We start from the raw sequence: 15,787 nt of genomic DNA on the forward strand, positions 1-15,787 counted from the left end.
CCATCAGATAGTTACCAGCTCTATGACCCTGGCCATGTCACTTAACCCTGATTACATCTTTCCTCCCTTCTACCACCCCCCCCCAAAAAGAACCTCTGCTCTAGTCCAACCTTCTCACCTAACAGATAAGAAAAAAATGAGACTGGAGAGAGAAAGAACTGAAAACTGTAGCTCAGGGTCAGAAAGGAACTAATAGTAACTGTACCTAGTAGCAAAGTACTTTACAAAATAGCATCTCATTGATCAACTCGATTCTTATGCTTCTACACACAATTCTCTCCTCCAGTCAGGTCAATGTCTTCATTGGTCCCCATACATTCCAAGCTTATTTGGACCCTCACACCTCCCCTAACACTAATCTTTACTATCAAGGCTCTACTCAAATGCCATTTCCCCAATAAGAGTTCCCTAATCTCCTCACCTCACGATCCCTCTCTCTTTTCAGATCCAGATGCCCTCACTATCTATACCAACATGCTCACACATCAATTTATCCTTTATTGTGCAGCAAATGTGAAGCCTCTCTTTGTAGTCAGGTGAGGAGCTGCAGAGGGGAGGGTTTGTGGCATCTTCTCTGAGCAGCCTCCCCCAAGGTGGCCTGAGTTCTGTATATGGCAGGGGATGCAGTAACCACCCTTGGAAGAGAATGTTGATTTGGAGGGAGAAAAGGAGGGAAGGGACCAGGACCAAATGGCAACACTAGATTTCCCTGTAAAGAGGTCTACCCATGATTAAAGCCTTCTCCCCTCCTGTCCTGGCCCTTGGACTTAATCTGGATCTGGGTCAAGGGCAGGAGAGAACAGTGCCCCCAAACATCTCTGATTACTTTGATTTATTGATTATTCAAGGGTTTTTCACACATCCTTGTATCTGTGGGGTCCATGGTGGGCTGGATTCAGAGCCCAGCTCATGGACCCTGTATTTCAGGGGGAAGAGCTGTGAACATTTTGTGTATTTTTTAAAAAAGTTCTTTAAAAAAAAGTGTCTGCTTTGCTGTCCATGTTGCTGGGGTTCATATGTGAGGTGGGGTGGAGATGAACAGGGTCAGGAAGCAGCATGGAGTTCCTTAGCCAAAGACACTTTTGGGGGGCCCAGACTTGGGTTTCTCGAAGACAGTCTCTCCTCCTGTCCGTCTTTGGCTGAACACAGATGGGGCAGTTGAGCCAGCTTCCTCTTTAGAAAGAAGAGAGTGGGAAAGGGGTTAGTACAGGCATCCCTAATGAATTCCCAAATGCTTAGGGGATCAGGTAAGACTGGTGATGATCTTCCCTCTTCCCCCATCCTTGGACACTTTCTATGGGCTCTTCCCTGTTTCCCCCTAGAACTGAAGGTGTCTCTGTCTCTCTGTCTCTCTCTGTCTCTCTCTGTCTCTCTCTCTCTCTCTCTCTCTCTCTCTCTCTCTCTCTCTCTCTCTCTCTCTCTCTCTCTCAGGATTTTTGACAGTCACATAGAAACTTACCACATTCTCGCATGACCTGGTAGGTCTTGGATTTGATCGCTTGGTTCTTCGAGAGAGTATCTCGGGCTCCCTTCAGATCCTCTTCCTTCATGGGAGGACGTTTCTTTTTGATGGGGGCTTCCTAAGGATGCCAAGGGGAAAGAAACTGGAATCTTAAATTAGAGCAGACACAATGACCTCCTCACATACCAGAGCTACTCCCCTGGACCTTTCTTTCAAATGAAGTAAGAGGCTACACACATATACTTGGATGAATAAAATCTGTCATATTTGATTTTTTTGTTAACCCGAATACTTGCATCTGAGGAAAAATCTTCAATCTAAGCAAAAATAAAAACAAAAAAAGACAAGCACTGCATTTTACAAATAGAATATTTCATATGATCCTTACTCTGGGGATTCTGATTATTATCCTTGTTTTACTGTTGAAGAAACTGTGGCCAACAGAAAGTAAGTTACTTATCTAGGGTCCTCCAACTTAAATAGCATCTGAGACCAAATTTAAACTCTAGTCTCTTTCTCTGACTATCTCTCTCTGATTCCAGACCCAATGCTCTCTACCTTATATCTCTCTCTCTAGATAAAATAAGTCACCTTCTAATAATGTACCCAAGGAAAGCCCTAGATGGGAACTAAATGAACTCTAGAGTGTTATGACAAAGAAGCCTACAAGACTAAAATCAGTCCACTGGAGTATAAAGATTCAGTTATGAGTCCTGGATTACACTTATATGTCAGCCCTTTCCATAGACAGTGACCTCTATGAAGGTCTTTATATATTCTTATATATGCCCAGGCTTGTAGCTCCCCAGCTCAAGCATAAAATCTGCTTCCCCCCTTCCTCCTCCAACAGCTTAGAGAAATCTGAAAGCAGGATCCATATATGCATGGTTCCTCTAGTTGTTTTTTTTTTAACATCACTCCATCCCATTTATATTGTTATTTGGAAGCAGATAGGTGATGGAGTGGATAGAGTGAGGAAGTGAGGAAGACCTGAGTTCAAATTTGACCTCCAACATTTACTAGCTGTATGACTCTGGGCAAATCACTTAACTCATCTGTAACAAGAAAAAAAAAGCAAAACACTCCAGTCCCTTGATCAAAAAAATTCCAAATGGCATCACAAAGCATCAGACATGACTGGACAACAATCACCTAGTAAATTTGTAAGTTATCTTCCTCATTAAACCATGTGCTCCTTTAGAGGAAAGACTTTTTGCTTTGTCAAGTGGTTACACAGATAAAGCACTGGATTTGAGTCAGGAAAACCTGAGTTCAAATTGTACCATCAGCATTTATAAGCTGTATAACCCTAGATAAATCATTTAACCTCCTGGGTCTATTTTATCTGTAAGATGAGTATAATAATACAATCTACTCCCAAGGTAGTTGCAAAAATCCAATGAGATAACATGGAAAATGCTTTACAAATCTTAAAAATATTACCTAAGTACTATTTAGTTAAATACTATTAGTACTTAACTAACAGCTATGCTTCTTCTTAAAATTCTATTTTCTTTTCTTTTCAGATCTGCATTCTGTCCCTGCCATCTCTGCCCTCCCCCCAAGCCGGACAAAAAAGAAAAACAAAACCTCTAGCATAAACATGGATACTCAAACAAAACAACTTCCCAAATCAGCCATGGCCAAAAAAATTTCTCAATCTGAACTATGAATCCATCACCCTTTCTCTGAAGACATGGAACACTTTTGTTCCTGGGTCCTCTAGAATTGTGATAGATCATTTAGGTGGATCAGAATTCCTGAGTCTTTCAAAGGTCTCTGTCTTTAGAACACTGTTGTTCTTGCATAAATTGCTCCCCTGGTTCTGATCACTTTACTTTGCATTAGTTCATAAAAGGCTTCTCAAGTTTTCGAAAAACTACCCCTTTCATTCATTCATTTTTTTTTTGGTTTTTTGCAAGGCAAACGGGGTTAAGTGGCTTGCCCAAGGCTACACAGCTAGGTAATTATTAAGTGTCTGAGACCGTATTTGAACCCAGGTACTCCTGACTCCAGGGTCAGTGCTTTATACACCTTTCATTCATTCTTAACAGCACAAGGATATCTCCTCACATTTATATGCCATTACTTATTTTGCCATTCTCTAATTGATGCGCAGCCCTTGAAATGCCACCACAGAAGACTGCCATGATTTTGTCATTTTGAAGAGATCCTTTTCCTCTTTCTCTGGTTTTCTTAGGAATATAGACCTAGTAGTGAATGGCATCACTGCCAAGGGGTTATGCACATTGTGATAGCTTTGGGGCCATAGTTACAAAATGGTTTTCCAGAATGGTTGGGAGTTGACAGTTCTATCAACGGTGTATTAATGTATATTTTCCCACACCCCTCCTACATTTATCATTTTCCTTTTTTGTCAACTTTGCTGATCTGGTGGGGGTGAGGTGGGACCTCAGAGCTGTTTTAGTTAATAATTAGATTTTATTTAATAATAACTAGCTTTCTTTAATTATTTGTATGTAGAATATTTTTTTCACATAGTTGTTTACATCATTTGACTATTCTAAAAAATGCTTGTTGATTGGCTGGGAACTTGGACTCAACAACTCAGGACTCAGAGACCTGCTGACTGAGATGAAAGGAGGCCAAAAATCTTCCTGTTCCAAGAGGTCTAGAATTCTTTAGCCGGCCCTGTTTGGACATGTGGCTGGAAGAGGCTCAGAGATTGCCACATTCAGTGAGCCAGCTGGATGGTGTACATGGATAATCTAATGGGGCCGATAGAAAGTTCCTGTTTCTAAATACCCCTCCTGTCTGCCTGGTTGGCACAGAAGCCTGGGGACATTTTGTGCATGACTTCATTGAGAGTCTAAGTGATGTTGATATATGGTAAAGCCACCTTTTTCTGTCCTCAGTTCTCTCCTCACCAGCATCAACCCTAGAAGGGACAGGTTATCTAGGGGGGTCAAGGGCCGTTTTGGACCTTTAGTAGTCAAGTTCTAGGGCTAAGTGTTTGGCTCTGGTCTTAAGTGTTGGGAAAAGGACAAACGACTCCAGTCTTGGGTGCAGGTGCAGGTTCGAATCTCAATTTCTCTCTCCACAGGGCTGCTCCATCTATACTCATGGCCCCACTCCAGGTCCCCCTTTAGATTTTTCTCCATTGCTCCTCAGAGATAGCTGATACATAATGGTTTTTGGTTTGGGGGGGGGTTGCAAGGCAGTGGGGTTCAGTGGCTTGCCCAAGCTCACACAGCTAAGTAATTATTAAGTGTCTGAGGTGGGATTTGAACTCAGGTCCTCCTGACTCCAGGGCCGGTGCTCCATCCACTGCGCCATCTAGCGGCCCCACTGAGGCAGCCTGTCCTGGCACCTAAGTACTGGGCAGCCTCCTAATTCAAGACCGATTATGGGCACATCAGGTCCTATTCACTGCGGAGTGGTTTACAGTTTAATTAAAGAATATGATACGTACATGATCAATAGACAAGCTAAGAGTGGGACAGGGCAAAGGAGAGATTCATTCAAAGAACTAGCAACACTTGAAAGGGAATAGATCATTGGGGGATGGAGAGGAAGAGAATTAGGGAAGGCGGAGAGGTGGAGATTGCACCTAAGGTGGGTCTTGAAAGAAAAGGATTTCAATAGGTAGAGATGAAAACCTAGTGGGTTACAAAAGGGTCTTGCAAATATGGGAACCAGCAAGATTGTCCAGAATCAGGTATCCAGTTTTGCTGGAACCTGGAGCGCATGAAAGAGAGAGAGAGATGTGAAATCAAGAGATAGTTTAAAGTCAGACTCTGGAAGGGCCCAAAAGTTGAACCAAAGGATTTGCATAAGGAAAATTATTTTGACATCTATATGAAAGATGTATTAGAGTAGAGGGAGGTGAGACCAGGGAGGATATAACAATAGTTCAGGGAAGAGATAATCATAGGAACAGAGATTCAGAAATGGAAAGGATTTTTAAGGTCACCTAGTCAACCCTGGGGCTGCTAGGTGGTGCAGTAGATGGGGCACTGACATTGGAAACAGGAGGACCCGAGTTCAAATCCAGCTTCCAAGACTTACTAGCTGTGGGTTCATGGGAAAATCACTTCACCTCTTTTTCTTTGCTCTTTCCTAGTCCCAGGTATCAGTTCCTTAAATCTCTAGATTTCCCAAAACACAGATTTTTGCCTCAGCTTCCCCCATCTGTAAAATGAAAATAACGGCAAAACCATACAACTCTGATTTATGGATAATACAGAGCTTGGACTAGATAGTGCCTAGGATTTGTAAATTCTCCGAAGGAAGAGTTTTAGAAATTTCTGCTCATATTCAGAGAGCTCAAGCCATGACTGAGAATAGGCAGAAGTGTCCCTACTTCCTTTAACTAGGTTAAGTGGGGACAAGAATCTAGGTACTGATCCCAGGTGTGACAACTCTTCGTCAAGTGTTTTAATCTTAGTATCTCCAGATTGGATGGATTCCTACATCTCTTCTGGCTCTCAGTGTGATGATCATTTTCCCTGAGTCTGCTTTATTCTTTATATAATGATGTTAATCTCTATATGATCCCTACACTCCATGTGAGCATGGATGGTTTTTCAATGACCAAAATCTATGCTGTGCTCCCCCCCACTTTTTTAGCTAGTTGGAGGAGGGCTGTTTTTCCTTCTTGTACCCCTAAAGTTTAGCATAGTATTTGGCTGAGCATACACCATTGGGTGCTTAACACAATGTTAACTGTGCTGTAATAGCTGGAATCTTTGCATTCTGGGGAACCTTAGAGATTTAGGATCTGATCCCTGGGACTAGGGAAGGGTGGAAAAAAGCATTGACTTCCTATCTGGAGAGGTAAAAGTGGATCCTGCTGTATTCTTCCCATCATATGCTCTGCTATTTCCCAGTCACAGAAGAGACAGACAGAGAGACAGAGATGGAAGGGGAGAGAGAGACTGGACAGAGACAGACACAAAGACGGACAGAAACTGTCCACAACTACCCACAATTATTCATCATTTACTCGCCACAATCTTAACATATTAACTACAAATTTCAATGATTTAAGTACAATTAATAAGGGGCAGGGGGATTTAGGTAAGGCTGAGGGTGAGAACCAACTCCTTCCCCATATATACTACAAACACATTCAGATACATAGCTATCTATACATACTAGCTCCCCATCAAATAAAAACAACCCAGTTTTCCCAGGGGCCCTATATTATCTTTCCCTTTCTAGCCAGCTGTTCACATCCTTCCTCCCACCAGAGCGTACAATTTTCCCCCTCCCCCCCCCAGCCACCTCAAGAATGCCTATTGGAGGCACGTTGATGGCCGTGGCCAGCTCTGGGTCTGCCTACCTGGGACATTGCTGTAAGTTGGGTACGTGTGGGCACCGGCAGGCAGTCCAAGCTGGCTCTCCTCTCAGATTGAGAGCTGTGGAAGCTTCCTTGTTTACAGTGATCTAAGCAGGAGTTGGGCTCCTAGGGGCTTATATAGCCAACCCATCCCTGTGAAGTCACTCCCCTGGCCTGGTTCCCCCCATGAGTCAAGTCCACAGGCTGCTTGGGTCCTGGGTTTATTCTTAGGGATGACTGGGGGTCTGGCCAGCTAAGACCCCGATGCCTTGATGAGAATCAACAGCTGGGGGGAACCCCAGGCCCTGGGGAGCAAGATGTTTTATTTATAACTGAGGCTTAGCCAGGCTCCTAAGGTCTGGATATGTGAAAGTTTTTGTGTTTGTAACAGAGTGTGTCTATGTACGTGTGTGTAAGAAAGGGAAGAAACCCTGAGAAGAGCTGAATACCACAGCTCCCCCCCACCCACCCATTTCCCTGGGGGGGGGGGGGTAGAAGGGAAAGAAAATAATTTTCGCAGCACTTTCTCCATGAATTCTTTAAATCCTTGTGGGGTTGGGAGAGGAGGCTCGGGGAGGAGGGACCGATGGCTATCTATCTGGGGTCCGACATTCACTTTCCAGCCACCTGTTAGAGAAGGGACTAATGGCTTTTCTATTCGGGTCTTTAATGAGTATCTTCATCCAAAAATAGTGACTGAGCTCGGCCTCGGGTTCTACTCCTGGCTTTGCCACAAATGAGCCTTTGGATGTAGCAGTGAATGATCCCATCCTAGATAATCCTCCCTTTCAAGGCTCATATCAAACCCTGTCTCCAGGAAAATGTCTGTCATGTCTTCCCTTTCTTCCTTTGTGCCATCCTCTCAGAGTGCTTAGCTGAGAAGCCACCTTACTACCAGGATTGCTCATAAATGTCTTAATTTGTGAGGATTAGTAGTGAGTTCCTGATCAACAAATGTGTTCAAGAAAAATGCATCAGTACTAGTCAGGAATTCAGAGTAAGAGATGGGAGAGACTAGATGAGCTCTGAGGTCCATTCCTGCTTTGAGAATCTATTTTGAAATCTACCCACGAAGAGTCCAGAGACGGAATTAAATCGAGGAGCCGGTTCTCTTAACGAGCTTTACTGACATGCCACCAGCCTACCTTTTTTCACCCAGGACTTACTTGGTCTAGCCAGGGCCAGTTGAGGGTCCAAGCTGAAGAAAATTGATGACCAAGTTCCAGGATCTCATGACCTCCATCTATATCTTGTGATGTGGAGCTCCGTTGGGTTTAAGACTCATTTAAGAATGTTTCTCCAGAGGGTTAGAGGACATTGCATTGTGCCTTTGTGGCAATGATCACCCTTTCCCCCCATTTCCCCTCCCCTCAGTTCACTAGCCCAAGGGCAGGAGTTTGTGAGATAACCATTTGGGCAGGTGATTAATTCCTGACTGTAACGTGAATCAGACACTCTGTCCCATGTGGCAACGGATGGCTCTGCCATCCACATAATTCCATTGCTTCCTGACACATTCATATAAGTCATTCCTTGGAAGAGCCAATTCTTCAGCTCCACAAAAGAGAAAGCAACAGAAGAGAATGCCATCCTTTCCCTTCTCTCCTACTGCCATGAACTTTTTAGGCATTTCCCACCAGCCCCTCCGGTGCCCTTTGCTGACTCTGCTGTGGGTGAGAGTTCCTCTTTGGGCCTGTGTCTCCTCTCTATAAAGAAAGAACTGGTCTAGGTGTTTTCTGAAATCCCCTTCAGGCTCTGACACTATTTTTCTGCTAGTTTAATCCCAACAAGAACATACACTCAAAATGTTTTTTTAAAAAATTGGTAATAAGGTGTCAAACTTTATTGTAAACCATTATACAATGTAAGTACATTATCTTCCCTTACACTTAAAAAATTGCTTTTTTTTCCCCCTTTAATCTAACACCACTGATTGGACAACACCATTGAATGCAGCAGTATTCTATCATGGTTTTTTGCTCACCAAGGTCCAACCTTTAATTTACTCATTGAAAGAAAGCTCAAATAAAACCTCTTGAGAGCCCAAAGTTCAGATACCGATAACCTCAAACCAAATGAGTCAAACCCAACCTATTCCCCAATAAGACTAGGTCCCATACCAAAGGAAAACAAACCCTTTGGAAAAATGACAGTCATTGTATTTTGTAAAAACATGCTTTCCGTTTTTCTGTTGGGAATGTTTGAAAACTTTCTAAAGATATTTTCCCTACTCTATAGCACAGTTGGGTTGCTCCACCCTTTAATTTATTCTGCTGCCAAAAAAAAAAAAGTCCCATGGATGACCAACTGGTGAAGCACAGTGGTGGACATCGCTGGTAGCCACGTTCTCTGGAAGCTCCCGGGGAGCCTTCTGAGGCCCGACCACAGGCCCTGTCTGGGGCAAGTGCCAGCAAAAGGCACCAGTATGTACTGTCTGGGAGAAGTCTTACTTTTAAAGTCTTTTTTTTCCCTGAAGAAAAGGCAAGATACATCCACATTAATACAAGACAGTCCAATGAAGAGATAGGAAGATGGGGGTCTGGTTCCACTGTCCTCTGAGGCTACCTCAATGCAGCCCAGTCACGGATGGCCCTCTCTGTACAAGCTACTTTCAAATGTCACCAAAAGAAAATCAAAGTTACCAGGAGCACGTGCATTACCCTGGACCTGGAACAAAACTCTCTGAATCTAATTTTTATGCAAGGGATTGACCCCCATTTCAACTCGGACGATGGATCAGCTGCTTACAAGAATACGACCAACATTACTCTGCTCCTCAGAAAAGCCCAACCACCTTGTTGGGTAATGACTCCTTCTTGTTATTTATGAGAATGGGGATGAGCACCACAGTAGCTAACTGCTGTATGGTATGTGCTACCTTAGAATGCTTCCAGAGAACTCATTCTATTAAATAAAGGACCCCCTGGCTAGAAGGAAGCCCTGGTCACTGCTCTCCAGGCTTCTTGGGATACCGCCCTGAAGGTTGGAGGCTGCCTGTTTAAAATATGGCCCCAAAATGGTGGCATCACACTGGACAAACCAATCACCAAGGGGTCTTTTGAGGAAAGACTATGTCCTATTCTCAGAGAGCAAGGAACCCACATTCCCAAATGGTCTTTGGCTTGCAAGGCCCTATATCACCCTGTTAATCAGCTACAGGACTTTAACCCAGAGACCTCAAAGCCCTTATTAGAAACAATTCAGAGAAAAATATACCACATTCTCACTATCTCTTTCCTCCTTTCCCAAGAACACCACAGCTCCAACAGAGCTTGGATCATCTGAGGTCCGTGTGAACATATAGTTAACACATTTTACATGATTAAGGCTTTTTAAAGAAACTAGATGGTTTCTAAAGACTTTGCTCAGGGTTAGCACAAAGCTCAGAATCAGGTACCCCATGGGCTCTGAATCCAAAGGGACAGAGGGAACATAAGTATATGGACTGTTCAAACAGTCAGGTAAGAGAGTCAGGGAAAGGGGGGTATTTAGAGAGGCCATACGAAAACACACATTGTCATGGACGACTGCTCAGAGAGGACCCCAGAGCTTGTTTCTCTCCTCAAGGAGAAGCTGCCTTCCTAGCCATAAGAAAAGTGGAATACAGGAATGGAGGAAGGACTACAATCAAGGGCAGGATTCTCCTTCGTGTTGGGCCCTTGGCAACCAAGCTCTCAATGAACAGATGATATGGGAACAATGAATCACTTCTTATTGCAAAGAGGATGGCTGAATGCACAGTTACAGGTCAGTGGCCTCCACTCAGTTCCCTGAGGCAGAGGGCCTGGCAGCTGAGGCAGAGCAGAACAGCTGGGAAATCTCTGTCAAGGCTTGCTTGCTGCCTAGAGGCCGACAACTAGGAAACAGCAAGAGGACATGGGAGTAGAGAGCTCAATATTCTTTGAGGTCCTTGTGGGATCCCACTAGCAGCGTATTTAATACACCACAATTCTGACCTAATAAGTCTATGTAAAACATTTAAAAATAGCTTTTAAAAAGCTCTGAGTTGTTTGTCATTCTCTCTGAATTCGCTTGCCTTAAGGCTTGGAACAGCTGCTATCCAAAGAGCAGAGCAGTCATTCCACTATTTCCTTCCATGTAGTCACCTTGCTGTCTCAGCTGTGACGACTCTGCTGCTTCCCCTGCCTGGGACTACACTAGGGAAAAGAAAGTATCTGCACATTGGTCTGTTATTGAAGAAATGTCTGAAGCCCATTGAGGGCAAGGGTCTGCTTTGTGAAAATGGCAACAAAGCTGGAAGCGTCTGTCTGCAGTGCCAAGGAAGGCTGGAATGCTTTCTCACCTCTGTGAATCAAAGAACCAGACCATGGAGAAGAAAAGGCTGCCTAGGGAAAGCTGAGGAAGAGAGTGAGCAAGGTCTGCAGAGGAGCTCAGCAATCTTGGGACATGGGAAGCACCAAGGAAGGTCAGCAACGTCAGGCCCCCTGGCCAGCTGTGCAGGCTGAACCTCTGGGAGTGAGAAGAGAGCTAGATTTAAATGCCAATCAGATTTACATTGGAGGAATGAAGACTCCCATTAAAGATTTAGTCTTCCTTTATAGGGAGCAAACATGGGGAGAGAAGACCCATACCCTCTCAGAAGTCATGCCAATTTTACTGTGAGCTGCTTGTGGCCTAAATCTGCAGAGAAATCATGGGAACTCTGGCTAGAAAGAAGAGGGTGCCTGCCACAGAGGGCCTGGTGATTACAGATGAGAACTGGCTCCCTTCATCAGGCTTCTGCCTAACTGCAAAGCCATAAAATGATTAAATTATTCTGAAACAAACCTTTTGACCTTTCCCCCACCTTCACATAACTTGAAAGGTAAACAGTCCATCTCCTTTCTTTTCTTTTTGGTGGTGGTTAAAAAAAGAATTCTTAAATAGAACAGTATGAAAATATAAATTAAATTATAAAAGTCAAAGAGGATAGAGAAAACTTTTAAAAAAAAATCTATGTTCTGCCTATCAATTCCATAGGTACCTCATAGGAAACAAACAGACTTAAAAACATCAACGTGGTTAAGGCTCATAACCATAAAACTATCCTGGATTTTAGGAATTAATTGTTGCAAAAGCCACTTTTTAGTAAGAAAACATACTGGCTCCAACTTGATCAGTCTTGATTACTTTTTTCCTCCATATGTGATACATCCCATCATTTCCCACAGAACTGAAAGGAGGCAGCTGAAGAGTGTGAATGTGAGTGTGTGTGTGTGAGTGGGTGTGTCTATGTTTGTGTGTGTGTGTCTCTGTTCGCACACGCACTGTCTAAGCACACACATAGATCTTCATTCTCTTCGTCAGTTCTGTCAAGTCAGACAAAGACCAGTGTAGCTTTGGTCCCTGACAACACTGGATTCGCTGGATGGATGGAGAAACCCCAACCCAAACCTCTGTTGCATATTCGGTCAGTATTTGTAGTGCAACTGAACTGTAGCCTTTGACTGCCACGGCCTCTTCAGGGCACTTTTTCTCCTCCCCTTGTTCCATGTTGCAGGTGTCAGAGAAGGCGGGACAGCAGGAAGAAAGGAGAGGGGAGAAGGAAGGACAGAGATGAGGAGGAGGGAGGGGAAAGGTCAAGTGACACTGCAGAATGAAAATCTGCCAAGACAGGAGTGACCGTGGCCCCCAGACCCGCCAGGCCCTAGGCCAGGAAGTGTGTCATACGGGTAGCCCAAAGCGGTGTTTCTTCTTTTTCACAGGCTTCAAGGTGGTCAGTCTTCGAAGGTCCTCCTCTGCATCTGACTCTTCCATTTCGTCATCAGCAGACATTAATATCTGGAATAGAAATGGAAAGGCATGGAAATAGAGTCAGAGGACCTGCCTATGGTGGCACTGCCCAGAAGGTGCTGAACAGTCTTCTTAGAAGAAGATATAGGAGGCTCCAGCATTATATTCAAGAATACATTTCCTAGGGGCACATATGCCCAGCTACAACTTTCTGACCCACTCAAAAAGCACTAGGAGTCATGTGACCTAAATTTAATCCTCAACTCAACTACCTACCTGGAAACCTTGGACAAATCGATTCCCTTCCTCTAGGCCTCTTGAGGGGGGTGGACTATGGTCCGAACCCTTTCCTTTCTTGGCTATCTTGGGTATTTACCTCCCTTTTACTCCTATCCCAACCTGGTCTGAAAAAAAATCCAACTCAACAAGCATCAGACTAATCCCTAGTCAATGGCATTTTGGTAGGTGGGTCCAGTCTTGAATTTGAAGCTTTCCTCTGAACCCACAAATGAACATTACAGTGTAAAGGACCTAAAAACAACTAGGGGGGAACCTTGGGAGGTGAGGAAGAGAATTTCTTGGGCTTTGTATTACAAACTACTCAAGAGAGGCATGTTGCCCAGTGGGCAGAAACCAGATTCAGAGATTTCAATCCCACTGCTGATGCATTGTGGCTCTATGATTTTGGTACCCTGACACTTCAAAATGCTGCTGATCTTTTTTGGGGGGTGGGGTGGGTTGCAAATCTGTGAGGTTAAGTGGTTTGCCCAAGGCCACACAGCTAGGTAATTATTAAGTGTCTGAGGCCGGATTTGAACTTAGGTCCTCCTGATGCCAGGGTCAATGCTCTATCCACTGCACCTCTTAGCTGGTCCCTGGTTGTAGATTTTTTTTTAATAATGGTCAAAAGTTCCCTACTGAGGAAGCCAGAGATCTAGATCACCCCTCAAATACAAATGCTACATATCAAAGGCAGAACATCAACAAGGGCTTCTCTGGTTTACATTGCTTAAATAGAAATAAATCTATATTTAGGTAAGCCCATAGGTGTGGGTCCCCTCATCCCCAAATGCAGGCAAGCTCCTGGGTTCCAGTCATCTCTCAATCTCATTTATTCATACACTAAGTAGGTGTACCCTGGAGCCCATGGACAACTTATTTATGCCTGAGATTTAAGAGTCTCCCGACCAGGGGAAGAGAAGCTTGGGCTTGTGAGACAAATCTACTAAGCAGGGCATGATCTGCTGCTCTCTCCTCATTCATGTGAAAGCTTGCTGGCATGTCATCTCAGGTTTAAGAGACCTAGACCTCAGCTGGCTTGGAGAATGTACCAAAGCAGGTCAAGATAGAGGAGGAGCTTGTGGGGAATCTGCCAGAATTCTGACCCAACTCCACTTGTTCAGAATATGTGAACCCAGCTATGGGATTATAGAGGACCACCCATAATCCTGCTCCCCTAAATCCATTCACTCAGGCTTCCCAGTCTACTCATTGCTAGGGTGATGATTTGATCATCTCATTCTCTAGCTACACTTTCTCTCTGAAGCAGGTTGGGAAGGGGGACTGAGAGAAAGACAAGCTACACTTTCTCTCTGGAGCAGGTTGGGAAGGGGAACTGAGAGAAAGACAAGGGAGAGAATAAGTATTTATTCCTAAATACCAGACAAGTCCTGGCCAGATTCTTGACAAAAGACCTGTCCCTTTCCTCTCCACTGCTAAGCCTGTAGCTGAATGGCTGGGATGATCTTGTGTTTCAGACAATGCTGCTCACTCAGGTCTTACTGGGGAATGTTTGGGGAAAAAAAATAGAGAGGATATGCCAGACCAGCCCCAGCACGTCCTGGAGCAACAACACTGAACTTTAAAGAACAACTGAAAATTGTTACTTCCTACTTACTTCCGACTCAGATTCTTCATGGGATGCAGCCCGCCTATACCGGACTTTACTTCCATTTCTTGAGTCCAAGCTAGTTTCTTTTTCTTCTAGCTTGGCTTTTGTCTTTCCCTTTTTCATAAGGAAATTATCCACAACCCAAAACATTAATGCCTGCAAAAGAGGAAAGAAAGGATTGTAATTTGGTTCTATTGGTCACTTAGAAATATGACCTTTTCATAACTACCAGTTGCAAGCAATTTAAAGACCCCCTCCTTCACTCTGTCCAGTTTTTGTGAGAAACCATTTACAACTATACAGGTCTAATGCTGGAAAAGACCTTCTGAATTCATCTTTTTCATTTAAATGCATGATAAAACTAAAGATCAGTGATTTAGAGCTTGAAGTGAACCCAGTGTTCATCTATTTCAACCCCCCTCATTTTACAGATAAGGAAATTAAGGCTCAGAAAGGCTGGGTCTTACCCAAGGTCACACAGCCGAAAAAGGAGGGTAGAGGTAATATTGCCACACTTAGAACTCTTTGAAGGAACTTGCTCCAGGTCACACATGTAACAGAGTCCAGATTAGATCTCATGGCCTATGATTCCCAGTTTCCTCAACCCCGCCCCCTGGCCTTTCCTCTCCATTTCTGGCTCCTCTGTCCTAATTAAGTCTTCTGTTCATACTAGATGCTTACTGTACACTTGCTGGTTTCTAACTCCTATTCCACATTCTGTGTTTTACTCTTTCTCAAAGGGACAATTTTGGTGATGACTTAGGGAAATCTCAAAAACACAAGTTAGCAAGAAGAGACCCTATAGGAGGAAGGAATCTCAAGAATCCTCCACTAGGAGCCTGTGCTACAAATTGAGGACTTTGGGTCAACACTGTACAAAACTGCTAGTGACTGCCAGGCCTTAACGTGGCTCCATTCTCCATGTTTACCCTTGGGTATGGGCTACTTCAGTTCTCCCATGATAAACATCCAGAAGTCTCCTTTAGACTTTCAAGAGTAGTACAGTGAGTATAGAACTGGAGAGTTATGAGGAAAATACCATTCACAGAACTCAAAGTCTTCCACTCTGGATCTTTTAGGGAGAGGAGAAAAATGAGGTAAAAAGCCATCCATACTAACATTGACGAAGAAAGGAACTATCAGCATGACAATGGCCAACTCCAGCTGGGGGTTCTCAATAGGATTCAAAAGAGCTACCTGTGAAAAAAGAGAGTCTAGTTTAGTCAGCAGGAAGTCTGAGCCCTAAGCTGAGTGGTGAGAGGGAGGAGGCTGCCAAACAAGCCCCTGGACTGGCTACCTTTCTCCCCAGTCACTGCCAGCCTCTTTGACTCAGGGCCCCTGTTTCTAGTTATCTTTGTGAAGAGACAAGAAAATTAGACCAGGCCCTTTACAAATAGGC

General features: G+C 44.0%; 1 protein-coding gene across 1 annotated transcript in view; it reads right to left on the reverse strand.

The window, feature by feature from the left end:
- Positions 1 to 817: 817 nt before the first annotated feature.
- LOC141496087 (store-operated calcium entry regulator STIMATE-like) overlaps positions 818 to 15,787 on the reverse strand; it is a 72,255-nt gene continuing 57,285 nt past the window's right edge. Inside the window, exons 6-10 of the mRNA XM_074198213.1 lie at positions 15,508 to 15,585; positions 14,395 to 14,544; positions 12,435 to 12,545; positions 1,460 to 1,580; positions 818 to 1,173 (exon numbers count right to left, since the gene is read on the reverse strand). Of these exons, the coding sequence (XP_074054314.1) occupies positions 1,067 to 1,173; positions 1,460 to 1,580; positions 12,435 to 12,545; positions 14,395 to 14,544; positions 15,508 to 15,585 (567 nt within the window). The 3' untranslated portion in view covers positions 818 to 1,066. The remainder of the gene's footprint in view (positions 1,174 to 1,459; positions 1,581 to 12,434; positions 12,546 to 14,394; positions 14,545 to 15,507; positions 15,586 to 15,787) is intronic.

Source organism: Macrotis lagotis, chromosome 8, assembly GCF_037893015.1.
Source record: "Macrotis lagotis isolate mMagLag1 chromosome 8, bilby.v1.9.chrom.fasta, whole genome shotgun sequence".
NCBI lineage: Eukaryota > Metazoa > Chordata > Mammalia > Peramelemorphia > Peramelidae > Macrotis > Macrotis lagotis.